The sequence below is a fragment of the Euleptes europaea genome, chromosome 4 (genome assembly GCF_029931775.1).
Source record: "Euleptes europaea isolate rEulEur1 chromosome 4, rEulEur1.hap1, whole genome shotgun sequence".
NCBI classification, from domain to species: Eukaryota; Metazoa; Chordata; class Lepidosauria; order Squamata; family Sphaerodactylidae; genus Euleptes; species Euleptes europaea.
This window is the reverse complement of record NC_079315.1, coordinates 112400655-112428489: the sequence shown is the minus strand read 5'-3', so window position 1 is coordinate 112428489 and position 27835 is coordinate 112400655. Positions and strand designations below refer to the sequence as shown.

The 27835-nt window shown below is 48.6% G+C and overlaps 1 protein-coding gene across 1 annotated transcript; it reads left to right on the top strand.

Annotated features, from left to right (window-relative positions):
* The first annotated feature begins 1293 nt into the window (after positions 1 to 1293).
* Positions 1294 to 23641, top strand: SMAD4 (SMAD family member 4). The gene is made up of 11 exons (XM_056847863.1): positions 1294 to 1549; positions 2707 to 2881; positions 4944 to 4973; positions 7385 to 7600; positions 11237 to 11356; positions 12329 to 12442; positions 14472 to 14522; positions 15185 to 15368; positions 17424 to 17592; positions 20437 to 20575; positions 23419 to 23641. Exons 1-11 carry the CDS (start codon positions 1301 to 1303, stop codon positions 23628 to 23630), a joined length of 1659 nt encoding a protein of 552 aa, XP_056703841.1. The 5' UTR covers positions 1294 to 1300; the 3' UTR covers positions 23631 to 23641.
* The last annotated feature ends 4194 nt before the right edge of the window (positions 23642 to 27835 follow it).

Here is a 27835-nt window from a genome sequence, read left to right as displayed (position 1 = left end):
ATAACAATTTTTTTTGTGACTAGCTTTCATATAAAATATGATGATGATGATTAGAATAAAAGCAACTCTTTAGTGTGAATGCCTTAAAAATATTTGACAGGTCAGTTGGCCAACCATAGTTGCCAGAGGGGTTGAACCGGGGAGACCTTTCAAATACTGTAACGCTCTCTAATGGGATTGTACATCTTAATCCACTGAGGTAGGTTAGGTAGTAAGGATATAGGAGCACAATCCCTCGTATACCCTCTGAGCTGTTTGGCTGAAAGGACAATACAGATTTAACATACAAGTAAATATGCCCATATAAAGACAAAAAATGAAAGGAAAAAAAGTTACGGGTTAGCATCATAGAATCATAGAGTTGGAAGGGACCACCAGGGTCATCTAGTCCAACCCCCTGCACAATGCAGGAAATTCACAACTACCTCCCCCCACCACATACCCCCAGTGACCCACACTCCATGCCCAGAAGATGGCCAAGATGCCCTCCCTCTCATCATCTGCTTAAGGTCATAGAATCTGCGTTGCTGACAGATGGCCAGCTAACCTCTTCTTAAAAACCTCCAGGGAAGGAGAGCTTACCACCTCCCGAGGAAGCCTGTCTCACTGAGGAACTGCTCTAACTGTTAGAAAATGCTTCATAATGTCTAGATGGAAACTTTTTTGATTTAATTTCAACCTGTTGGTTCTGGTCCGACCTTCTGGGGCAACAGAAAACAACTCGGCACCATCCTCTACATGACAGCCCTTCAAGTACTTGAAGATGGTTATCATATCCCCTCTCAGTTTTCTCCTCTTCAGGCTAAACATACCCAGCTCCTTCAACCTTTCCTCATAGGTCTTGGTCTCCAGACCCCTCGCCATCCTTGTTGCCCTCCGCTGCACACGTTCCAGCTTGTCTACATCCTCCTCGAATTGCGGTGCCCCAAACTGAACACAGTACTCTAGGTGAGGTCTAACCAGAGCAGAGTAAAGCGATACCATCACTTCACGTGATCTGGACACTGAACCTCTGTTGATTAACTTGCCCATAGAAAGACAAAAAATGATAGGGAAAAGGTTAGGTGTTAAAATAGATTAATGTACTAAAACGTAGACAAGGAAAAATAGGGTACAATAATGTTTCTGTGCAGAGATGCTGAAGGGTGTCCTCCAGAGATTAACCCAAGTTTTGTGTCCACTGTTGTAAAGCTTGTGTTTTTTTCCCCTTCTAGGTGTGTGTACCCCGGATCTGCTCCCTCCCCCCCTTTTTTGTTTTGGCTATCAGGCATATTTAGTCTGGAGGTAAAAACTCTACCCAATGGACAGTATGTCGATTACTAATACGCCGACAAGTAACGACGCTTGCCTGAGCATTGTTCACAGCCTGATGTGTCATCGGCAAGGAGGGGAGAGCGAAACGTTTGCTAAACGGGCAATTGAAAGCTTGGTGAAGAAGCTGAAGGAGAAGAAAGATGAGTTGGATTCTTTGATCACAGCCATTACGACCAATGGAGCTCACCCTAGCAAATGTGTTACGATTCAGAGAACATTGGATGGAAGGCTTCAGGTCAGTAGAACCGTGTGTATCGGTGATTACTGTGTGAGTGCAGGAAGGGAGGAGAATATTTAGGGAGGAGAATATGGCACTAGAAGAAGAAGAAGTTGGTTTTTATATGCCGACTTTCTCTACCACTTAAGGAAGAATCAGACCGCAATTATCAGACCACAATTACCCTCCCTTCTGCTCCCCACAACAGACACTCTAGAATCATAGAGTTGGAAGGTACCACCAGGATCATCTAGTCCAATCCCCTGCACAATACTGGGCATTCACAACTACCTCCCCCCACACACATACGCACACCCAGTGACCCCCTACTCCATGCCCAGAAGATGGCCAAGATGCCCTCCCTCATATGATCTGCCTACGGTCATAGAATCAGCATTGCTGACAGATGGCCATCTAGCCTCTTCTTAAAAACCTCCAGGGAAGGTGTGCTCACCACCTCCTGAGGAAGCTTGTTCCACTGAGGAACCCCTCTAAATGTTAGAAAATTCTTCCTAATGTGAGGCAGGTGGGGCTGCGAGAGGGTGACCAGCCCAAGGTCACCCAGCTGGCTTCATGTGGAGGAGCGGGGAAACAAATCCAGTTCACCAGATTAGACTCCACCACTCATGTGGAAGAGTGGGGAATCAAACCCAGTTCTCCAGATCAGAGTCCACTGCTCCAAACCACTGCTCTTAACCACTACACCACGGTGGGCAATGTAATTATCCTCTGATTGCAGAGCTTGTGGGTTTGGCTGGGTTCCTGCAGTAGTGTCTTGCAGGTCATAAAGTGTTGTGCTACTTCAGGGGACCCCCAACCTTTTTGAAGCTGCAGGCACTTTTGGAATTCTGACACTTGGGGGTGGGGTCAGACACAAAACGGCTGACACAGAATGGCTGCTGCACTACTTCAACATCATATTCGGATCCGGGCTGTGGCAGTGCATCTACTTGGCATGCAGAAGGTCCCAGGTTCAATCCCCGGCATCTCCAGTTAAAAAAGGACCAAGTAGTAAATGATGTGAAGGACCTGAGACCCTGCAGAGCTGCTGAGTAGGCAGAACTGATTTTGACGGGCCACGGTCTGATTCAGTATAAGGCATTGTCTCATGTGCTCTTTGCTGTTTTAGAAAGGACTGTCTCTACTTTTCTCATCCAGTCGTATTATCTTTCCAGGTGGCCGGTCGCAAAGGTTTCCCTCACGTAATTTACGCTCGGCTATGGCGGTGGCCCGATCTCCACAAAAATGAACTCAAGCACGTCAAGTATTGCCAGTACGCTTTTGACTTGAAATGCGACAGTGTCTGTGTGAACCCGTATCATTACGAACGTGTTGTGTCACCTGGCATCGGTAAGCATGTTTGTGTCACCATGCGGGGGGGGGGGTGTCATTAAGGGAAGGTGACTTAACGGGGCTTTTTTCTCCCACTCTCCTCACTGTCTGTGCCCTTCGTGATGGGTAGTCCCCTCACATGACTGACTGATCAGACTCTTTTCCAAGATCCCGGAGGCTGGACGGGGATGATCTCTCCAGGGCTTAATCGCCTTTCCTTGATTTGGCCATGGAAGAAGGGAGAGAGATAATTCAGCCTGTGTTTCGGTTACTTCCACAGCCACTTCTGTTTGCCTTTTTTTGTGCTGCCTCTGGCAGTTCTCTCTGAAGCGGCTGGAGCTCTTAAGCAGGAGAAAAGTCCCTTTCTGCATGCGTCTTAAGTGATTTGGTTTGTTTACTCCCCCAAAAGAAATGTCAGTGTAAAAGATTACTGACGGAGCAACAGTCGGTACATAAGAATGTAAGAAAGGTCATGCTGGATCAGACAAAGGCCCATCAAGTCCAGCAGTCTGTTCACACTGGCCAACCAGGTGCCTCTAGGAAGCCCACAAACAAGACAAGTGCAGCAGCATTGTCCTGCCTGTGTTCCAAAGCACCTAATATAATAGGCATGCTCCTCTGATCCTGGAGAGAATAGGTATGCATTATGAGTAAGGCAACTGATTAAGCAGAGGTGGTTTGCCATTGCCTTCCTCTTCAAAGCCTTCTTTGGCGGTCTCCCTTCCAAGTATCGACCCTGCTTAGCTTCTGAGATCTGAAAAGATCAGGCTAGAACATAAGAAAAGCCCTGCTGGATCATACCAAGGCCTATCAAATCCAGCAGTCTGTTCACACAGTGGCCAACCAGGTGCCTCTAGGAAGCCCACATACAAGACGACTGTAGCAGCATTATCCTGTGTTCCACCTAATAGAATAGGCATGCTCCTCTGATCCTGGAGAGAATAGGTATGTATCATGACTAGTAGCCATTTTGACTAGTAGCCATGGATAGCCCCATCCTCCATAAGAACATAAGAAAAGCCCTGCTTGCTCAGACCAAGGTCCATCAAGTCCAGCGGTCTGTTCACACAGTGGCCAACCAGGTACCTCTAGGAAGCCCGAAAAGAATACGACTGCAGCAGCATCCTCCGACAGCACCTAATATAATAGTCATAATAAGTACTATTACAACAACCCTCAGAAGGCGACCTCTGGGAGTAATGGGTAGGCCAGCAGCCCTGGGACCATCTTACAGGATGACTTCTTGTGGTAGTTCCACCAGAAGTGACTGAATGTCAATGCTAAGAGGGATCTCTTGCTTAGGGGAGAGGAAAGGTTGGTCTCTCGTTCGGCCTGGGGGAACTTATGCGAATTTGTTGTTTCATTGGCGAAGTGTGGAGGATATTTACCATAGAATGGCACCTAGTGATGACACGGGAGCTTGCAGGAAGCAGTTCTCTGTTTTATTTTTAAAATGCACTCTTTAAATCATAGAATCATAGAGTTGGAAGGGACCACCAGGGCCATCAAGTCCAACACCCTGCACAATGCAGGAAATTCACAACTACCTCCCCCCTCCACACCCCTAGTGACCAGAAGATGGCCAAGATGCCCTCCCTCTCATCATCTGCCTAAGGTCACAGAATCAGCATTGCTGACAGATGGCCATCTAACCTCTTCTTAAAAACCTCCAGGGAAGGAGAGCTTACCACCTCCCGAGGAAGCCTGTTCCACTGAGGAACCGCTCTAACTGTTAGAAAATTCTTCCTAATGTCTAGATGGAAACTCTTTTGATTTAATTTCAACCCGTTGGTTCTGGTTCAACCTTCTTGAGCAACAGAAAACAACTCGGCACCCTCCTCTATATGACAGCCCTTCAAGTACTTGAACATGGTTATCATGTCCCCTCTCAGTCTTCTCATGTCTTAATAGGGATTTAATAGTGTGATTTAATTGTGCTTCACAGAAGCATGTGTTGGGTCTGCCATTACTTATCCTCTACCCTCTGGTTTATAGATCTTGTTTGGGATAGTGAATGATTTATTTACAGGTATTTAAAACTGGGCTAATGACTAAATGTGTTTTCTTTTCCTCTTTAAAGATCTTTCAGGACTGACCCTGCAGAGTTCTGGTAAGCTGCCTATAGTATCTCTTATGAGCCGTTGCAACTTCAGTTTAAAGTAGTGGTACTCACTTGGTGGATTGCGGAGAATCACAGAATCATAGAGTTGGAAGGGGCCATGTATACCATCTAGTCCAACCCCCCGAGCTACATTTGCAGTTCCCATCAACCGAAAGAGCTACGTGACTCCCGTATACCTTGCATCCAACCACAACTCACACAAATGCGCACAAGCCCTGATGTATTATGTTCTAACTTTTTCAATTACTATAGTACTTCTCAGCATGTAGGATTGTCTCTCCCCACTATTGTCACACCTTTATTAACCCCCGTGTATCTGGAGTAAGGGGAAGGACTTGCAAGTCAGTATTACAACACAAAGCAGCTTGCAAGCTTTCAGGCTCTCCACACTATTAGGCTGGATGTTAAAAAATGAGTGCTTCTCTATGTAAGAAAAGGGGTAGTTAGAACCTCTCTACATGCTAAGTTTCCTGCTGGCAAAGAGCTTTGTTGTATTGAGTTAGCATTTGACAGTGGTACACCCCATTCCACCACTTCATTCAACTGCAGGTGTTGAATGAAGCCTTGTACACAAAACCCCTACGTCTTGACCTTGGCCAGGAAAGAGAGTGGGATATAAATCTAATACAATAAAAAATAAATAAAATAAAATCTCTACAATCTTGATATGATTGTTACGAACAAGTTCTGCTTTAAAAATTAAGCCCTCAGTTTTATATTGGACCTGTAGAGGTGACGCAATTATCTCAATTTCTAAAGAAACCGCCCAAATAAAAAACCCTCCTATAACTGTTGATAAAATAACTGTGTTACTTGAGACATTTTTTTAAAACTCTGGTATCAGATAAATCCTTTTAAATGAATGTGCTGGAAACCCACCTCTGAATTACACGCTTGCAGAGAGGTGAGAGATTGCACTTGGTCAGTGGTGGGGAAAAGTCATTCTGTGCATCTCGGAGGTACTTTTTTCGTGGACTCCGTTGATACAAATTAAGCTGGGTGTGTATGTGCGTGAAATAGAACTTGCTTATAACAAGAAAGGGAGGGATAGGTGTACTTTAAAAAAAATATATATATATTTTGCTGGAGATGGAGGGAAAACAAGTAGGGAATTTTTATTGGAGGGAAACAATATATATCTGTTCTCTGGTTCGAATTCGGTCAGTGCTTTGTTGGTAAATAGGGAGGCTGCTGGGGATTTAATCTGTGGGAGACAATCCATCACTTTGAGCCCTCTGGTGGGAGACTTTTGTTCGTTGGTGAGGGGAAAGCACTCTGCATATGCTTGGAGGCAGCAGCTCATTAGGTTTCCGCTTGAGAATTCTGTGCCACAGATGTGCTGACTGATGTTGGACGGCTGGCCGCTTCTTGCTTTGCCCCATCTGCAAAACAGGACAAATGCCTTTTAAAGGTAAAGCACCGGGTCATTACTGACCCATGGGGTGACGTCACATCACGCTTACTGGGCAGACTAAGTTTATGGGGTGGTTGGCCTTCCCCAAGTCATCTACACTTTACTCCCAGCAAGCTGGGTACTCATTTTGCTGACTTCGGAAGGATGGAAGGCTGAGTCAACCTTGAGCCGGCTACCTGAAACCAACTTCTGTCAGGATCGAACTCAGGTCCTGAGCAGAGCTTTTCAAGGCAGTACTGCAGCTTACCACTCTGTGCCACGGGGCTCCTAAAATGTCTTTTAAATAGTGTAAAATGCCATCTAGCCACTTGCACATGTTTTGACATATTTTGACTCACCTCACCGCTTTTCTCATAGGGAGCTACCTGCCTTCAGCTTGCAGGGCAGGTTTCAGTCTGGTTTGAATTGGCCCCACCATTTCTGCCACGATTCATTGTGCCACCCACTCTATCATAGAGTGTCCCAGTTTCCCTTCAGTGAAATGTCGAACGCTAGCACAACTGGTCAGGGTGGTCTTGGCTCCGAAGTAGTTGAAAGATCTTGGAGTTCCAGGTGGGCCAGAGGCATGTATTTTAGAAGGCCGCTGTAATACTTGATCATGGAGTCTAATATTATGGGCCTGAATTTGTACGGACCAGAAAGGAGACGAAATCGCACCGTCGGGTTTGGAAAGGATTTGTGAATACCTTTGTCTAAACGAGCAGGTTATTGTGCATAGAAAGCTTGTCTAGCCTCCTTCACGAGATCTCCCTTGGCAGCTTGCTTCACTTCGGAACTGCTTTCCTGATTAGGGGGATTCCTATAATTCACTTACCCTGAGTTGATCTCATCGCAAATTAAAATGTGTTGCTGCCGCTTCTTTCCCTTGTGGAGTAACAAGGCTAATCCTCCTTGGCGTGTTCCCTTTCAGCAGGGTGGCTGAGAGCGGATTCCCTCCCGTGATCTTCTAGTCTTGCTAACTGGCACCTTTTTCTTTTCTTCGCAGCACCATCCAGTATGTTGGTGAAAGACGAATACGTTCACGAGTTTGAAGGGCAGCCGTCGCTGTCAACCGCCGAAGGCCATTCGGTTCAGACGATCCAGCACCCTGCGAGCAACAGGGCACCCGCGGAAAATTACAACACCCCGGCCATGTTGGCTCCATCTGAGTCTAGCACTACCAGCGCCACCAGTTTCCCCAACATTCCCATCGCTTCCACAAGTAAGAGAACTCTGACTGTTTGAAATAACCACAGCTCTTGTTGCTCAATCTCTTTTGCAAGCCGACAAAATAAAACAAGAATGAAATCCCAGTTAACTTTAGTGAGTTGTGCTGCCGCCAAAATGCCCATGCTCGTGATAAATACCAACGTTGGCTGTGATGCCGTACCCGAGAGCCTGCCCGGGGAGTTGACCCAGTAACTGGCCAAGGCCTCTGGCGAGCCAGCCCAGTGTATTGTGATCCACATCATGACCGACCAGCTAATGACTTCAGGGGCTCAACGTGGTGTAGTGGTTAAGAGTGGTGGTTTGGAGCAGTGGACTCTGATCTGGAGAACTGGGTTTGATTCCCTGCTCCTCCACGCGAGCAACGGAGGCTGATCTGGTGAACTAGATTTGTTTCCCCACTCAACTCCTCCATGTGAAGCCAGCAGGGAGACCTTGGGCTAGTCACACTCTCTCTGCCCCACCTCCCTCACAGGGTGTCTGTTGTGGGGAGGGGAAGGGAAGGTGATTGTAAGTGGTTTGATTCTTCCATAAGTGGTAGAGAAAGTCGGCATATAAAAACCCACTCCTCCTCTTCTTCTTCTCCTCGGCGAGGTAGGTGGGCCACAAAATAAGGCTTACTCAAAGATGGTGTGTGATCTGCTTACTAAATACCTGCAGATAGGGTCTACATCAACTATTATGATACGAATGCTAGTAATGTGGGCTGGAACGGATCCACCTTTGCATAAGGCTCTTCTTTGTGCGCATTCTCTCTAAGGGCCTGTGGCCTCCCTTCATGCACATTTGGGGAGGGGCAGTGGCTCAGTGGTAGAGCATCTACTTGGCATGCAGAAGGTCCCAGGTTCAATCCCCCACATCTCCAGTTAAAGGGACTAGGCAATTAGGTGATGTGAAAGACCCCTCCCTAAGACCCTGGAGAGCCGCTGCTGGTCTAAGTAGACAGTACTGCCTTTGATTCAGTACAAGGCAGCTTCATGTGTTCACATCGGCCACCACGGCCAAGCCCACCTCTCCACTGCGAGCTCCTTGCTGGTCTCTCACATGCATCATAGTTGTCACATTCCTCTATGCCAGCAGAAAAGCAATAAAAACCCAGTTAATTATGGCTTCCTTTTCAAAGTGTTATTGACCACAGACTCAGCGTCCGAAGTTGTTTGGCCACAAATGACTGGGAGGGAGAGAGGGAAAAACATTACAAAGTCTTGATCCACCCATTAGGTTGATACCCTCCCGCATTTCATTATTAGTTTTACCGCAGCTTAATTAGTGGAGAAGGTTAACAAGTTCTGTAATTATGTGGCGTGTGCACCTTAAGCAACCCCTCGGCAGAGGAAAAAGAAGAAGAGTTGGTTTTTATATGCAGACTTATATGCAGTTAGAGCGGTTCCTCAGTGGAACAGGCTTCCTCGGGAGGTGGTAAGCTCTCCTTCCCTGGAGGTTTTTAAGAAGAGGTTAGATGGCCATCTGTCAGCAATGCTGATTCTGTGACCTTAGGCAGATGATGAGAGGGAGGGCATCTTGACCATCTTCTGGTCACTAGGTGTGTAGGGGGGAGGTAGTTGTGAATTTCCTGCATTGTGCAGGGTGTTGGACTTGATGACCCTGGTGGTCCCTTCCAACTCTATGATTCTGTGACTTTCTCTATCACTTAAGGGAGACTCAAACCGGCTTACAATCACTTTCCCTTCCCCTCCCTACAACAGACACCCTGTGAGGGAGGCAGGGCTGAGAGAGTGTGACTTGGCCAAGGTCACCTAGCTGGCTTTGTGTGTAGGAGTGGGGAAACCAACCCGGTTCACCAGATTATCCTCCGCAGCTCATGTGGAGGAGTGGGGAATCAAACCTGGTTCTCCAGATCAGACTCCACCGTTCCAAATCACTGCTCTTAACCTCTACACCACACTGGTGGTGTAGTCTGCTGCTCATGTGGAGGAGTGGGGAATCAAACCCGGTTCTCCAGATCAGACTCCACCTCTCCAAACCACTGCTGTTAACCACTACACCATGGTCGTGTAGCAGTGAGTAATAATGCTGATGACAAGTGCTTTTCTTTGTTGACTACCAGCATGGAGACCAAAATGCCCCCAGTGGTGTGGAAATGATAGGAAGGCACTAAAGGAATCTAAATATAACAAATTCAGGGAATGGTAACAGGGCAGTACTTGCAGAGTCAGAGAAAACAAGGCTGTGCATCTCCAAATGTATGTTAAGAAAAAGACTGCTGGGCAAAACGTTATCCTTGGTCCACAACATCGAAAGAAGAGCAAACAAACAAGATCTGCTGTGGTCAGAGGTTCCAAAATAAGCAGCCTAAAAAGAAAATAGACAGCTCCACAAATTACAGAGGATTTGCAATGAAAGTGCCTTATTCTGGGTCAGACCGTTAGTCCTCCTAGCTCGGTGTCGGCTCCGACTGGTGCTGGCCCTCCCAAGTTTCGGCCAGATAACGGTATCACCCAACACTGATACCTGTGGTACTTTTATTGCCTGGGGGTGCCAGTGATTTGAGCCTCTAGAGCAGTGGTTCCCAAAGTGGGCAGTACCACCCCCTGGGAGGCGGTGGGATTACCTAGGGGGCCACTAAGAGGCAAGGGGGCAGCAGGGGGGCGCTAGAGGTGGTCCCCTTCAACTGTGTTGTTCGCTAATTTACAATTGATCAAGCTATGGCACCATGCTGGCAAATTTGGTGGAAACTATCAGAATTTTTTTCCAGACTTTGAAGAGCTGGGACCACTGGATCAAGTTAATCAGTTTTGTTGAATAAATTTCAACTAAAAAGTTTTAATTTGATTTTGAATAGATGTGCAATTAATTGTTCCTGTTTTGAAATTTTATTATTATTATCTTCTTTGGCGAGTCACACAAACCCCTGGTCAGGGGGTTTATTTGAATAATGCTTTTTATAGGATAGGGTAGGGGGCGCTGGGGTTGAGTTTGTGGAACCAAGGGGGCGGTGGCCCGAAAAGTTTGGGAACCACTGCTCTAGAGCAGCGGAATCGAACTTATTTGATACGAGGCCTCGATATGACATAAATGCCACTTGGTCGGGCTGGGCCATGTGTACCATAAAATTTAATGTGAGGTACCAGAGTTACCTCAGTTTGCAAGACCTGAGCAAGGCTGTCAGAGATAGGACATTTTGGAGGACATTGATTCATAGGGTCGCCATGAGTCGGAAGCGACTTGACAGCACTTAACACACACACACCGGAGATACAAACTTTATAGAAGACAAAGCCAATTAATGATAGATTTTTTTTACTTTTTTTTTTTTACTTAAAATACAAACATGCTTAAAACAATAACACTCTAACAGTATTTTCTTTTATTTAATAGTCTTTGATCATTGACACCTTGGGACTGGGGTGGAGTGACTGCCTCGTCTGGCTTGCGGGCTGGATAAGAGCTCTCAAGGGGCCAGATCTGGCCCCCGGGCCTTATGTTTGACACCCTTGCTCCAGAGCTTTCTGCATGCAGAGCAGGTGCTCTGCCACTGAGCCGCAGCTGTTATACAATCACAGCAGTCGTCTTCCAGAATCACTCCCAGACTCGTCTCTTCCCCCCCCCCCCGTGGAGCTCTTCTAGCAAATGGTTCTAAAATTGCTGTGAAATGTTTACATTTTGCCAGGTCAGCCCACCGGTATGTTGCCAGGCGGCCACAGCGACGGACTGCTACAGATTGCTTCTGGGCCTCAGCCAGGAACGCAGCAGAACGGCTTTGCAGCTCAGCCGGCCACTTACCATCACAGTAAGCGAACGTGCCCATTCCTCTCTTGTATCAGCGGCTTGCTCGCATGCTCTTTTTTGCATGTGCGTAAGTGTGTAAGAGCTAGTGTGGTGTAGTGGTTAAGAGCGGTGGTTTGGAGCGGTGGACTCTGATCTGGAGAACGGGGTTTAATTTCCCCATTCTGCACACTTCCACATGAAGCCTGCTGGATGAACTTGGGCGAGTCGCAGTTCTGTCAGAACTCACCTCAGCCTCACCTGAGAGCCAGCATGGTGAGGGACTGTGGCTCAGTGATAGAGCATCTGCTTGGCATGCAGAGGGTCCCAGGTTCAATCCCCAGCATCTCCAGTTAAAGGGACTAGGAGAGTAGGTGATGTGAAATACCTCTGCCTGAGACCTTGGAGAGCCGCTGCCAGTCTGAGTAGACAATACTGACTTTCATGGAATCATAGAATCATAGAGTTGGAAGGGACCACCAGGGCCATCAAGTCCAACCCCCTGCACAATGCAGGAAATTCACAACTACCTCCCAACTACTTTGATGGGCCCAGGGTCTGATTCAGCATAAGGCAGCTTCATGTGTGTAGTGGTTAAGAGCGGTGGACTTTAATCTGGAGAACTGGGTTTGATTCCCCATTCCTCCACATGAGCTGCGGAGGCTAATCTGGTGAACTGGATTTGTTTCCCCACTCCTACACATGAAGCCAGCTGGGTGACCTTGGGCTAGTCACAGCTCTCTCCGAGCTCTCCCAGTCCAACCTACCTCACAGGATGTCTGTTGTGGGGAGGGGAGGGGAAGGCGATTGTAAGCAAGTTTGGTTCTTCCTTAAGTGGTAGAGAAAGTTGGCATATAAAATCCAACTCTTCCTCTTCCACTTCATAATCTGCATTAAGCATCAGTGAGAAAGGTGGGCTTCTCCTTCTTCTTCTCCTCCTCCTCCTTCTCCCCCACAAAGCAAATTGATCAGACCTCCCCCCTGCCTTTTTTTCCAGACAGTACAACAACTTGGACTGGGAGTCGAACCGCTGCCTACACCCCCACCATCCCTCATCATCAGAACGGGCATCTTCAGCATCACCCACCCATGCCCCATCCTGGACATTACTGTAAGCCCTTCTGCGCTGTCGGCTGGGTGGATGTTTCCACTTCTCTGATAGGGTGGCTGCGAGGGAGCCCGTGTGGTGTAGTAGGCAGAGTTCTGGACTCAGAAGAGGGAATCGCAGCTCCGGATACTGGGCAAGAAATTCCCTTGGCTGCCTTGGGGTAGTCGCTTTCAGCCTACCCTATCCACAAGATGGAATGGAACAGCCCCGTGGGCACTGCTCTGAGCTTCATGGGGAAAGGGTGGGTGATAAGTGTAAGAAGGGAGAACCCAAGCTGATATAAGCTGGTGTGAGCAAAGCCCTTCCTGCCCCTTTGTTCTTCTTAAGCCACTGTGGATCTCCTGTAGCAACAGCGGCCTTTGAGGAAAGTTCATAGGGTGTTGTTCTATGAGCCCCTTCTGCCTTTAAACACTGGTGCGCTCCCCATACCTCAATATTGAGTTTTATCTGTAAAGGCTGTCCTGTACATCATGGGGGCCTGTTCATAGTAACTTTTAAATTTGAAGGGGCGGAGCCTTTCTGCCTAAGACCGCCCTTTTCACTAGCGCACATAGCCTTCCGCCTGCAGAAGTGAAGCCGGGAGATCCAACCCAAGGCTTGGATCCTATGATTCTTCAGCTGAAGGCTCCAAGGGTCACAGATCTCTTCCTGCATGGCTGTCGTCCAGATCATGAGAAAGTTTATTCCAGGGGTCACACGACCATCCGTATTAGGGGGTCTTGTATTGGGGAGGAAGATGAAAGAGCCCATACGGCCTCTTCTGTCATAAGAACATAAGAAAGGCCCTGCTGGATCAGACCAAGGCCCATCAAGTCCAGCAGTCTGTTCACATAGTGGCCAACCAGGTGCCTTTAGGAAGCCACAAAGAAGATGACTGCAGCAGCACCATCCTGCCTTGTTCCACCTCACCCAATATAATAGGCATGCTCCTCTGATACTAGAGAGAATAGGTATGCAGCATGACTAGCATCCATTCTAACTAATAGCCATGAATACCCCTTTCCTCCATGAATATGTCCACTCCCCTCTTAAAGCCCTCCAAGCTGGCAGCCATCACTACATCCTGGGGCAGGGAGTTCCACAATTTAACTATGCGTTGTGTGACAAAATACTTCCTTTTATCTGTTTTGAATCTCTCACCCTCCAGCTTCAGCAGATGACCCCGCGTTCTAGTATTATGGGAGAGGAAGAAAAGCTTCTCCCTGTCCACTCTCTCCAAACCATGCATAATTTTATAGATCTCTATCATGTCTCCCCTGTCAGAGCAGCTCTGCTGAAAGAAGAAGAGCAAGCAGGGAGCAGTTCTGGTCTCTTCCTGTGCTCCCCTCAGCCTCCCAATCCTGGTGGTCCACATGGGTCCTGCAACCCAAAGATGGTGAGGGGTCTGGAGACCAAGTCCCATGAGGAAAGGTTGAAGGAGCTGGGTTTGTTTAGCCTGGAGAGGAGAAAACTGAGAGGGGCTATGATAACCATCTTCAAGTATTTGAAGGGCTGTCATATAGAGGATGGTGCCAAGTTGTTTTCTGTTGCCCCAGAAGGTCGGACCAGAACCAACGGGTTGGAATTAAATCAAAAGAGTTTCCGTCTAAACATTAGGAAGAACTTCCTGACAGAGCGGTTCCTCAGTGGAACAGGCTTCCTCAGGAGGTAGTGAGCTCTCCTTCCCTGGAGGTTTTTAAGTATGCCTATGACCTTAGACATATCATGAGAGGGAGGGCATCTTGGCCATCTTCTGGGCATTGAGTAGGGGTCACAGGGGGTGTGGGGGGGAAGGTAGTTGTGAATTTCCTGCATCGTGCAGGGAGTTGGACTAGATGACCCTGGTGGTCCCTTCCAACTATGGTTCTAACCCCAAGAGTCGACTTTCCCAGAGTCCAAAAGGCCTGCTGGGGAGGGGGAGGGGAACACAGGAAAACATCCTTGACCATCACTATGTTCTGCTGAGAGATTGCAGTGTGTTTCAACGGGACTCACTTTTCAGGAACATAATGGCAGTGGATAGCCTGATCTTTATCATTTCTTTTTTCTTTAGGGCCAGTTCATAATGAACTTGCATTCCAGCCTCCTATATCCAATCACCCTGGTAAGTGCCCGTTGACAAAACAGTTTGAATGGCCATTCTTATGTTTACCTACATTAACAGCGTGAAGTTGAATGCTGCTCGCGCACACTTCAGAGTCTCTTCTGTCGCCCATTTGGGACAGTGTGGTGTAGTGGTTAAGAGCGGTCGTTTGGAGTGGTGGACTCTGATCTGTAGAATTGGGTTTTATTCCCCCACTCCTCCACTTGAGCGGCAGAGGCTAATCTGGTGAACTGGATTTGTTTCCCCACTCCTACACACAGAGCCAACTGGGTGACCTTGGGCAAGTCACACTCTCAGCCTCACCTACCTCACAGGGTGTCTGTTGTGGGAAGGGGAAGGGAAGGGGATGGTGTTGGTTTGAGTCTCCCTTAAGTGGTAGAGAAAGTCGGCATATAAAAACCAACTCTTCTTTAACAAAAAAAAAAATCAAATGCCAAAGAAATTGGGGCAGGGGGAAGGAGACCATAAAACCCCTGAAAGCTTTAAGGCGCAGCTGAACAGCCTGACTGTTTCCGAGGGCACACAGTGAGCAGACATCTCGAAACCAGTTCCCCGGCACCCTCTCCCCGCCCCTTGCCTTTTGCGCTGGCGATCTTGCGACTCTCTTCATCAGTTAGTTCTCTCTGTCTTCTGCACCCTCCCTTCCCTGCCTGCCTGCCCAGCTCCAGAGTACTGGTGTTCGATCGCTTACTTTGAGATGGACGTGCAAGTAGGGGAAACGTTCAAGGTCCCTTCGAGCTGCCCGATTGTTACCGTCGACGGATACGTGGACCCTTCGGGAGGGGACCGTTTTTGCCTCGGGCAGCTCTCCAACGTTCACAGAACGGAAGCCATTGAGAGGGCGAGGTATGTTTGGGCTCTGGGAAGGGTAGCATCTGAGTCTTCATAACTCTGAGAGCCAGCGTGGTGTACTGGTTAAGAGCAGTGGTTTGGAGCGGTGGAGTCTGATCTGGAGAACAGGGTTTGATTCCCCACTCCTCCACATGAGTGGCGGAGGCTAATCTGGTGAACTGGATTTGTTTCCCAGCTCCTACGCATGAAGCCAGCTGGGTGACCTTGGGCAAGTTACAGCTCTCTTAGGGCTCTCTCAGCCCCACCTACCTCACCAGGTGTCTGTTGTGGGGAGGGGAAGGGAACGTGATTGTAAGCCGGTGTGAGTCTCCCTTAAGTGGTAGAGAAAGTCAGCATATAAAAACCAACTCTTCTTTTTCTTCTCAAGCTTTGTGATTTGTGGTTTTAACAGCTGCGAAGTGTGGTAGCTTTTCTTTTTCCCTTACTTTGATTTTTTTACAATTTATATATACAGCAGCCATTGCTGTCTGGCTATCGTACTCTCCTTTAGATGGGTATAGCCATTAGTAACCCAAGAGTGTCGCTTCTGGTGGGCGTGTTTATAGCTCTGTATTTAAACACATACCATATATACTAGGGTATAAGCCGACCCGAGTATAAGCCGAGGTGCCTAATTTCACCCCAAAAATGGGAAAAAATTAGGAACCCACGTATAAGCCGAGGGTGGGAAATGCAGCCCCTCCCCCCCCCCGCAGGCTTACCTGACCGGGCCCCAGGTGTGCAGGCAGGCGGTGGCGGCCCCCTCCCTGCACGTAGGAGGCCCCGCAGGGTCAGCTGGCAAGTGGGAGGACCGGACCGGGTGAGGTGGGGGGGGGAGAAACCGCCGCCACCCAGCAGAAGGCGCAATCGCGCAAAAGGCGCGACAATTGCGCAAAAGGCGCAATCAGGTGGGGTGGGAGAAGCCGCCGCGGCGCAGAAGGCGCGATCAGGTGGGGTGGGGGGGAGAAGGCCCATCAGCTGGCTGGCGGGAGCGCACTGGGAGAAGGCCCGGCAGGTGAATTACCGTATTGACCCGAGTATAAGCCGAGGTGAGTTTTTTAAGCCAAAAATCATGGCTAAAAAAACTCGGCTTATACTCGAGTATATATGGTAATCACCTTTCCATTAAAAATGCTGAAAGCAGTGTGGTGGTGGAAGAGGAGAAAAGTGCCATTGAGTTGCAGCTGATTTATGGCTGATCTTAAAGAAGTGGAAGGCACACATAGGAGAAGGTAAGAGCAAGAGTCCACTAGCACCTTAAAGACTAATGCCCTCTATATGTGGAACCCAGGGCTAACTTTTTTGCCAGGTCCAATATGGTTGGCTAAGAGAGCTGACCCTTCGAGTTGATTTTAGTGGTTGCAAGGTCTCATTGGCCGATTGGGACTCTGATGCAATTTTTAGTTATTGTTATTTCTCTGTATGCATCAATTTAGCATGGTTTTATTATGTATATTTATTATTAATCTAGCATTTAATTAACCTAGTATTTTTCCTTTTATTATATATTTGTGGCTTTGTTGAGATGTTTGCAATGGCCTAAGGGTATATGCAAATAAACTATTCACTTATTCACCTTGAAGAAAAACAAAATTTCTGGCAGGGTGTGAGCCTTTGTGAGTCACACCTCTGAAGAAGTGAGCTGTGGCTCATGAAAGCTCACACCCTGCCAGAAATTTTGTTCGTCTTTAAGGTGCTACTGGACTCTTGCTCTTTTCTGTTTCTGCAGACAGACTAACACGAATGGTTGAATGCCTTGTCTGCTGTTACCTCACACATTTTAAAAAAATGTTTTTGTGACATGCCCCACCCTATTTAGCGTAATGCCTTGATCAGATTTTAACCTCTTCCCAGCTAAAGGGCAAAGCAACTCATGTGGTTTATGCCAGAGAGAGAGACAACATTTTGTATGGCACTGATACAACCTTCCATTTTGAGGAGAATGACTGACAAGCCTTCTGAATGCGCCTACAGTTCATCCATGATCCTGTAATGCGCATCTGTGAGATTTCACGAGGGGTATTTTTTTTTGTTCATCTAGAGTACATTGGCGTGCTCTGTCTCTTACAGGTTGCATATAGGTAAAGGTGTGCAGCTGGAATGCAAAGGCGAAGGCGACGTCTGGGTTCGGTGCCTCAGCGACCACGCGGTCTTTGTTCAGAGTTACTACTTGGATCGAGAAGCAGGACGCGCCCCAGGAGATGCGGTTCACAAAATTTATCCAAGCGCATACATCAAGGTGGGTGGCAGCTCTGCGGAGGAACACACAGTGAAGATGCCCAGGTGACAAAGTGAACCTACATCAGTGGCCTGACTCGTATCCTTGAAACCGTTCTTCATCATGCTTTTTTAGATTCCATCTTGAGCTGCTGGCAAAAACTGGATTATGGAAGTACTACAATAAGAGCATGTAGGGTGTGCTCACCTCTATACCTAGGCCTAAACTTGCCGCAATCCCTCCCAATGTACCATATTTTTCTGTCTATAAGACGCCCCCATGTATAAGACAACCCCTATTTTTTAAATGTAAAATAAAGGGGGAAAAGGGGTCGTCTTATACATGGGGGCGTCTTAAGCTCTCTTTCCCCACCTGTCAGCTGACAGGCGGAGAAAGAGAGCCAGTGCGGCCAAAGAATCGTGTCCCCTGGCTGCTGGCATCTGGCGTTCAAACCGGTCCCCACCCACCCGACCGGGGTGGCAGCGACCGGTTTGAACGCTGGCGGCCAGGGGACAGGACTCTTCCCCTCCCTCTCTTTCTCCACCTAACAGCTGAGAGGGAAAGAGCTTGTCCCATGGCCGGCCAGCGTCTGGCATTTAAACCGGTTCTTTCCCTCTCTGCGCCTAACAGCTGTTAGGCAGAAAAAGAGAGGGAGGGGAAGAATCCTGTCCCCTGGCCGCCGGCGTTGGCGTTCAAACTGGTTGCTGCCACCCCGGTCAGGTGGGCGGGGACCGGTTTGAACGCCGGCCGCCAGCATCCAGGGGACAGGATTCTTTGGCCGCACTGGCTCTCTTTCTCCGCCTGTCAGCTGACAGGTGGGGAAAGAGAGCCAAGGGAAAGAGGTGGCTGTTGCCGCCGGCCCCACCTGTCACGGGCGGGGCCGGTGGCAACAGCCACCTTCCGTGTATAAATCAACCTCCCTAATTTTGGGGCTATTTTTTAAGGAAAAAAGGCCATCTTATACATGGGAAAATACGGTACTTTGATTTTCTGATAATCCCGCGATATAGACGATTATTTATGTTGGCTAGACTGAATGCCATCCCATCAGGGCAGTTAATAGATCATTTAAATAGGGTGCCGTACTGTGAGAGAGTATGTCAAAGTGGTTCTGGCCAAATAGACACTCTTCAGCATTCCTTGTTTAGCTATGACTTGCCCAGTGAGGCTAGAGACAGATGGATAAAGCCTTTTATTCAGGAATCTGTCTCTGAACTGGATAATCTGAGGGTTCTTTTAGCAGGGGTGGGTTTTAATACTACATTGGCAGTCGCCAAATTTCTTTCCCAGTCAATTAAGATTTAAAAATACTAATTTCCTTATGGGTTATTTAGATAGTTCCTTTTTTAAAATTTTGGTCTGAGTGCGACATTGTTCAGGGCCAAATTGGCCGCATGAACAGTATCATTAAAGTAAAGAATTTGTTCCAGCTAAGTTTGGCATCAGATCTGCCTGTCCTTTCAGAAACCGGTGGTATCCACTGTCTGTGATCAGTCTATGCCTTTCAGTGTCACAATTGATAGTTTGGATCATGTTGAATTTAGATCTGAAACAGGAAATTTTTGTTACAATCAAAACCCGGCTGAGGCTCCTTATGATTCCAAAATATGTATGTGGGGAGCCTTACGTGTATGAAATCACACAGGCCTTCCTAAAAGTACTACTACTTGGACCTTACTGAGGAACACATACTAGGTACCTGCTTCCCCCTCACTCTTCCTCCCCCCCTCCCCCCGTCGTTTATTCTTCTACTCCCTGCATCATTTCTCCAGGCTGAGTTTATGGAACCCATGTCAGCTAGGGACATATGACCCCGTTCCTTCTGAGTGCAGCCAGGTGAGGTCATGGGGCACATTTGGGGAAGCTCGCAGCCTTGACTATGAGACCTGTGTGTGTATATATATATATGGACTTGCCCAACTCAGGATCATTAAATACAGATTCCCAGTGCTTAAATCAGTGACATTGTTATGTTTGTGTGTGTGTGTGGGGGGGGGGGTCGGAAGTGACTTGATGGCCCTTAACACACACGTGCGTGTGCACACACACAAATGAGGGGGGGAGAAGCTTAAACAGCCTCTTCCCCAGTACTACTTAATCAAATTAGTCGCCTCATACAGCTGCTTCTAAGCTTGAATGGATCCACCCGTGGTTCTCCAGAATCCTTTCTGCATGCGCTTGTAGAAACAGCTATGAAATGGTGGGAAGGAGTAAACCATTTGACTACGCTAGTGTGGTGTAGTGGTTAAGAACGGTGGTTTGGAGTGGTGGACTCTGATCTGGAGAACCAGGTTTGATTCCCCACTCCTCCACATGGAGCCAGCTGGGTGACCTTGGGGTAGTCACAGTTCTCTTAGAGCTCTCTCAGCCCCGCCTAGCTCACAGGGTGTCTGTTGTGGGGAGGGGAAGGGAAGGCGATTGTAAGCTGGTTTGATTCTCCCTTAAGTGGCAGAGAAAGTCGGCAGATAAAAACCAACTCTTCTTCTAAGTAGGTCTGGGGAAGAGGCTGTTTAAGCCTCTCCTTCCCCCCCCCCATTTGTGTGTGCGTGCGCATGTGTGTGTTAAGAGCTGTCGTGTCGCTTCCAACTCATGGCGACCCTATGAATTAATGCCCTCCGAAAGGTCCTACTGTTAGCAGCCTTGCTCAAGTCTTGGAAACAGAAGGCCGCTGCTTCTTTTCTTGAGTTTTGTGTCCTTGAAATAACCAGTAAAAGTTTCCGTGCATTGTTGACCTCCCCAGTCTCTCTTTTCCAGAGCTGTTTTCCAGCTTCTGGTCGTGGTCTTGCTCAATGGGGCATTTACTTGGGTCAGTGTTTTGGTTTGTTCAGTCCCTTAATAGCGGCTTCTCTCTCTAACTTTCCGAAGGTGTTCGACTTACGCCAGTGCCATCGCCAGATGCAGCAGCAGGCGGCCACCGCGCAGGCGGCTGCAGCAGCTCAAGCGGCCGCAGTGGCGGGAAACATCCCCGGGCCAGGGTCTGTAGGGGGAATCGCTCCTGCTATCAGTAAGTAGTGCTACAGCCTGTCGTCTGCCTTTCTCTCCTGTATCTTTCAAAAAACAAAGTCCCTGGGAGGGGAGAAATGAAATTTAGTGAGAAACACTGTGTTACTTCATGGCAATAGTAGGTGACGTTTTTGGCCCAATTGCTGGAAAAAACAGCATCTAGAGACCCAGCATGGTGTAGTGGTTAAGAGCGGTGGTTTGGAGCGGTGGAGTCTGATCTGGAGAGCCGGGTTTGATTCCCCACTCCTCCACATGAGCAGCAGAGGCTAATCTAGTGAACTGGATTTCTTTCCCCACTGCTACACTTGAAGCCAGCTGGGTGACCTTGGGCTGGTCACAGCTCTCTTAGAGCTCTCTCAGCCTCACCTACCTCGCAGGGTGTCTGTTGTGGGGCGGGGAAGGGGAGGTGATTGTAAGCTGGTTTGATTCTCCCTTAAGTGGTCGAGAAAGTTGCCATATAACAACCAACTCCTCCTCCTCCTTCGAAGCTGATGTGCTGGCAAATGGGGTTGGGGACTGGAAGAGCCGATAGTCATACTGGGCCAGACATGTTTGGAGCCAACCAAGTCCCAGCGAACAGCTTAAGGGAGATTCATACCGGCTTACAATCACCTTCCCTTCCCCTCCCCACAACACACACCCTGTGAGGTAGGTGAGGCTGAGAGAAAGTGACTAGCCCAAGGTCACCCAGCTGGCTTCATGTGTAAGAGTGGGGAAACCAACTCGGTTCACCAGATTAGCGTCCACCACTCACATGGAGGAGTGGGGAATCAAACCTGGTTCTCCAGATCAGACTCCACCGGTCCAAACCACCGCTCTTAACCACTACACCACGCTGTAAATAAATAAAAATTGTCTGGTGTGCTGCTGTCAGCACCCATGCCAGGGGTTGCCTGAAGGTAAAAGGTAAAGGTAATCCCCTGTGCAAGGACCGGTTCATTGCTGACCCATGGGGTGTCATCACATCCTGATGTTTACAAGGCAGACTGTGTTTGCGGGGTGGTTTGCCATTGCTTTCCCCAGTCGTCTATGTTTTACCCCCAGCAAGCTGGGTCTTCATTTTACCGACCTCGGAAGGATGGAAGGCTGAGTCAACCTTGAGCCTGCTACCCAAAACCGACTTCTGTCGGGATCGAACTCAGGTCATGATCAGAGTTTTGGACTGCAGTACTGCAGCTTACAATTCTGTGCCACGGGGCTCTCTAGGGCTTGCCTACCCCTGGTTTATTGGCATTGCAGCAAACCATGATTTGAACTTTCATACGTATAGGCAAACCACTGTATACACATGACTGTGTACTTTCACTTTCCAATTGCTCAGCGCTCCGATCATCACTAGTCATTGGAAATCAATCCGTGGCCATAACTCTGGTTGTTCAAGACATCGTGCCAAACCTTGGTTAGAAAACCCACTTCAGACCATAGCTCCTGACTCTTGTTTTGCTGGCCTCTGGCAAGCCCCGACTAATAATTCTGACCGTGCTGAAGCTTCTTGAACCATGGCTTTGTGTAAAGTGAGCTGTTGCATATCTGTTTACTTCGTTCATCTGTGAGTGTGGTCCCAATTCCAACAAGACATGCCCATATTGTCGAGTCTGGCAGGAGTTCTGAGCGAACGCGTTGGCAGAATCCCTTGCTTGCCGGCGTTCTGAGGGTGCAGCAGTCCTTAAAGCGTACTCTGAATACTTTGAAGCAGGAAACCGGCTGTGGCAGATCAAACAAAGCGGCTGTTTCTCCTGCTGTTTTGACGCAATTACGTTTTCTATCTGGAAGTTGCTTTGAAGAAAAACCACTGCACAATGGGAGCAGAGTTGATAAGTATTGCTGGGGCCTGTAACTAACATCTTTTGAAAGACTCCTGATTTCTGGAAGATAGTCTGCCAGAGATGCTTCTTGAAGCAATTCCAAGAAAGCAGGACTGTGGTCTGCTCCACTTGTTTGTATTATCTTGCTCTTCCTGCACTGCTCTCTACTTGGGTAATCCCATTTTTGCACTATTTATAAGAAGAGGAGTTTGGTTTTTATATGCCGACTTTCTCTTCCACTTAAGGAAAAATCAAACTGGCTTACAATCACCTTCCCCTCCCCACAACAGACACCCTGTGAGGTAGGTGAGGCTGAGAGAGTTGTGACTAGCCCAAGGTCACCCAGCTGGCTTCGTGTGCAGGAGTGGGGAAACCAACTCGGTTCACCAGTTTAGCGTCTGCCGCTTATGTGGAGGAGTGGGGAATCAAACCCGGTTCACCAGATTAGCCTCTTCCTCCGCTGATACTTTGGACAGCATTGTCTTCCAGCGTAGAGTAGTGGTTAAGAACGGTGGTTTGGAGTGGTGGCCACTGACCTGGAGAACCGGGTTTGAGTCCCCACTCCTCCACATGAGTGGCAGAAGCTAATCTGGTGAGTTGGATTTGTCTCCCCACTCCTACCCATGAAGCAAGCTGGGTGACCTTGGGCCAGTCACAGTTCTCTCCCAACTCTCTCAGCCCGACCTATCTCACAGGGTGTCTGTTGTGGGGAGGGGAAGGTGATTGTAAGCCGGTTTGATTCTTCCTTAAGAGGTTGAGAAAGTCGGCATATAAAAACCAACTCTTCTTCCTCCTCCTCCACTCTGTAATCTGCATTACGCGTCAGTGAGAAAGGTGTGCTATAAATAAATCCATACAGGAAACTAAGCACTGTGAGCTGACCAGCAAGAGTGTTTGATGAAAATCTTTGCAGAAATCTGGAAGTGTATTTCACTGGGACGCGGGGGAAAGGGGGTGGAGCCCACAGGGTTGGTCAGGCGCCGGGCCCCCTGCCCTCTGAGAGTGAGACGCACGACAGATCCTGCGGTTTCTCTCCTAGGCTTGTCAGCGGCGGCAGGGATCGGCGTAGACGACCTCCGCCGCCTGTGCATCCTCCGGATGAGCTTCGTCAAGGGCTGGGGCCCCGATTATCCGCGGCAGAGCATCAAGGAGACGCCGTGCTGGATCGAGATCCACCTGCACCGCGCCCTCCAGCTCCTGGACGAAGTCCTTCACACCATGCCCATCGCGGATCCGCAGCCTCTCGACTGAGGGGCCCGGGCTGCCGGCAGCAGCAGCAGAGGAGGGCGGGGGGGGGATTGTAAAATAGCGATTTTGTTGATAACCGGAAGGTATATTTCACTTCCGCTCTGCTTAATCTCTTAACCAGGTTTTAAAGAGAAAGATGTCTTTGCCACCTTGCACTCAGCAGAAAGAGCCTGAACCTGCAGGAGGTCAGAACCCGACCCCTCCTTTGCGGCGTGCTTGAGGGGCTGCTGCGTATGTGTGAGTGTGTGTGTGTGGGGGGGTCGTGGGTCACTTGCGTGGTTGGTGGTCCCTATCGGGTGGACTTCACCTGAGGTCCGGCATCGCGTCGAACAATCCCCAAGCATGCCGGGAGACCCGAATTCAGACCATCGCTCGTCCGGATAACTCCGCCTGCCCCCTCACTGAATCCACCTCCCACGAGCAAAATCATGTTGATTTATTCTAAAGGGATGGCATGGCGCTGGGGCGCAAATCTCACGGGAGGTTCTTCTATGTAAAATATTTATGGGAGCATACTCTTTAAAAAAAAAAACACTAAAAGGAATAAGCCTGAAAGTTGGCGCTCGGTTCAAACGCAACATGAAATCGTTCTGAGGGAGGCTTGCCCGTTAAATTACTCAATGAGTGTTTAATAACTGAAGTGTCTTTATGTCGCTGTTCTGAACTGATTTTCAATGCAGCAGTGAGAGCATGAATGGGAGAGTGTGTGTATGCGTGCGCATTACTGAACACGGAGTGCCATCTTACGTCCTGGGAATCATGCTTAACATTTCGGTTGCATCGCTGAGAGTCCAGATTTCCTGGTGTGTTCAGTATTTCTACTCAGGGCAAGATGGCAAATTTGTTTTTTATACCTCGTGGTTATTTTAAGCTCTTAACGCCATCAACGGTCTTCTTATCGATTTGCATTTTGACTTTGTATAGAGAATTTCAAGTAGGAGTTGCACATGTATCGGCTGTACGACCGGCGCAATATTACGCTTTCTCTAGTTAATAAAACTTGCCAGTAAACTTCTCAAAACTCGAATTGAAATTTTTAATGAGCTTGGGTTTCCTTGAACTAATGAACACACGAAGCTGCCTTCTAGTGGATCAGACCCTTGGTCCATCAAAGTCAGTGTTGTCTACTCAGACCTGCAGCGGCTCTCCAGGGTCTCAGACAGAGATCTATTCACGTCACCTCCTTGCCTGGTCCCTTTAACTGGAGATGCCGGGGACTGAACCTGGGAAGTTCTGCATTCCAAGCAGATGCTCTACCACTGAGCCACAGCCCCTTCCCAAAACAGTTACAGCTATACTTTGCACAGAGCTATGAGTTATCATTTCGGGTTTTTATTGGTTTTTAGCCGTCAAGCTGCAACCGACTTATGGCGACACATGAAAACATGAAGCAGCCTTATACTGAATCAGACCCTTGGTCCATCAACGTCAGTGTTGTCTACTCAGACCAGCAGCGGCTCTCCAGGGTCTCAGGCGGATGATAATCTGGTGAACTGGATTTGTTTCCCCACTCCTACACATGAAGCCAGCTGGGTGACCTTGAGCTAGTCACAGCTCTCTTAGAGCTCTCTCAGCCCCAGCTACCTCACAGGGTGTCTGTTGTGGGGAGGGGAAGGGAAGGTGATTGTAAGCCAGTTGGAGTCTCCCTTAAGTGGTAGAGAAAGTCGGCATATAAAAATCAACTCTTCTCCGAAACACGAGGAGGCTGGATTGGGCATCCTCCTGGCCTCTGCAGCAAGCGAAAGCCAGCTGTGTCGGTCATAACCTGTGGGGGGCAGTTTTCCATTTGTAATCGCTGTGGCTTTAATGCAAGTAACCGCTAGGTGTCCTCACTGCTCTACCTTCAGAGGAAACGCCTAATTAAAAAATGTCCGCTTTCACACTTGGCTAAGGAAGAAAGAAGCCTTTCCTTTGGAAATAATGTGGCTCTGCCCTTCAGTCCCTGTGAGCACTGAGAGCATTTTCCGTCCAAACATATCACTTCACATGTTCCTACGAGGCCGGACTGATAGACCTGCTGGTGCTTAACATGCAGCTGGAACAGGGCAAGGGATGAAAGCAGTAAAAGGTTCACATCAGAGTTGATCAAGATTCGAACCCCTTGGCCTCTGGGCTGTCTTCCTTTAATGCCTTGCTCCCACTCTGTAGGGTTGCCAACCTCCAGGTACTAGCTGGAGATCTTCCGCTATTACAACTAATCTCCAGTGGATAGAGATCAGTTCACCTGGAGAAAATGGCTGTTTTGGCAATTGAACTCTATGGCATTGAAGTCCTTCTCCAAACCCTGCCCTCTGGCTCCGCCCCAAAAACCTCCCACCGGTGGTGAAGAGAGACTTGGCAACCCTAACCCTGTGCCTATAGCACACACCTTTCCACATGAACACATGAAGCTGCTTTATACTGAATCCAACCCTTGGTCCATCAAAGTCGGTATTGTCTGCTCAGACCGGCAGCGGCTCCCCAGGGTCTCAGGCAGCAGTCTTTCACATCACCTACCTGCCTAGTCCCTTTAACTGGAGATGCCAGGGATTGAACCTGGGACCTTCTGCATGCCAAGCAGATGCTCTACCATTGAGCCATAGCCCCTCCCTTACTTTAAACCTTATAAGCTTCCTCTAGAGCCCCATCTCTGGTCCGATCCTGTGCCTCCCTGTTTGTGTGTGAACTCCAACTTAGGTCAACCCTGTAGGGTTTTCAAGGCAGGAGACGGTCGGAGGTGGTTTGCCATTGCCTGCCTCTGTGTGGGCTGAGAGAGTTCGGAGAGGTCACCCAGCAGGCTTCATGTGGAGGAGTAGATGAATTGAACCTGGTTCTCCAGATTAGAGTCCTCTGCCACACAACTCACCCGCATGCTAAGACCGCTATCACATGCTAAAAGATGCTCTCAAGGGAGCCAAGGTAGTTAGTTGGGAGCTCTGCCCTTTGTACTTGCTCAGGCAACCTTACCAGGGTTCCCAAAGGCACAGGTTTACCGAAAGGGATTCTTCACTAACTCTTCCTATAGGTTATCCATTATATTTATTACTATTGTATTTCATTTAACACATGAACACATGAAGCTGCCTTATACTGAATCAGACCTTTGGTCCATCAAAGTTAGTATTGTCTACTCAGACCGGCAGCGGCTCTCCAGGGTCTCAGGCAGGGGTCTTTCACATCACCTACTTGCCTGGTTCCTTTAACTGGAGATGCCGGGGATTGAACCTGGGACCTTCTGCACTCCAGGAGGATGCTCTTCCACTGAGCCACAGCCCCTCCCCACTTACACTCCACTTTTCTCCCCAGTAGGGACCCAGAGTGGCTTACAACATTCTTCCATTCGATGTTTTATGCTCACAACAACCCTGGGGGGTAGGTTAGGCTGCATGGGTGTGACTACCCAAGAGCACCCAGCAAGCTTCCAGGGCAGAGGGGATTTGAACTTGGGTGATACCTCACTGGCTATCTTGGGCTACTGCCTCTCTGCCCCATTTCAGTCTTTTTGCCTCTTCCCTTCCTGGTGCTTAGCCTTTGTACGGCCCAAGATCTCTTCCCTGGCCTCTGTTTTCAATCCCGTCTACTTTCTCCTTCCCTCAGCGAAGGAAATTGGTGGCAGTGCTTCAGAAGAGTGCTTGGCTTGGCACTTCCCCGACATTTAGTAACTGGTGCCAGCATCTAAGGCACTAATTCCCGCTGCACATTCTCAAAATTCCAACTGTGCCCACCAGATCAACCAAGGTGGGGACCCCTGGGTTAAACACTCCGTGACATCATGGTAGCTCAGCCAATCAAAAACCAGAGGCTTCACTGCAACATAAATGAGTTCAGCTCTGGTATTGCCTGTGTGTTATTGCAACAGCCTATAGATGTAGAATCCTGATGTGGGTCTTGAGTGAATGCATGGGAGCACTTCTAGTACCCATCTTCCTTTTTGTGGGGAGGGGCTGTGGCTCAGTGGTAGAGCCTCTACTTGGCATACAGAAGGTCTCAGGTTCAGTCCCTGGCATCTCCAGTTAAAGAGACAAGGCAAGTAGGTGATGTGAAAGACCTCTACCTGAGACCCTGGAGAGCCGCTGCCAGTCTGAGTAGACAATACTGACTTTGATGGACCAAGGGTCTGATTCAGTATAAGGCAGCTTCATGTGTGTTCATGTGTTATTACATAAGAACGTAAGAAAGGTCCTGCTGTATCAGACTAAGGTCCAGCAGTCTGTTCACACAGTGGCCAA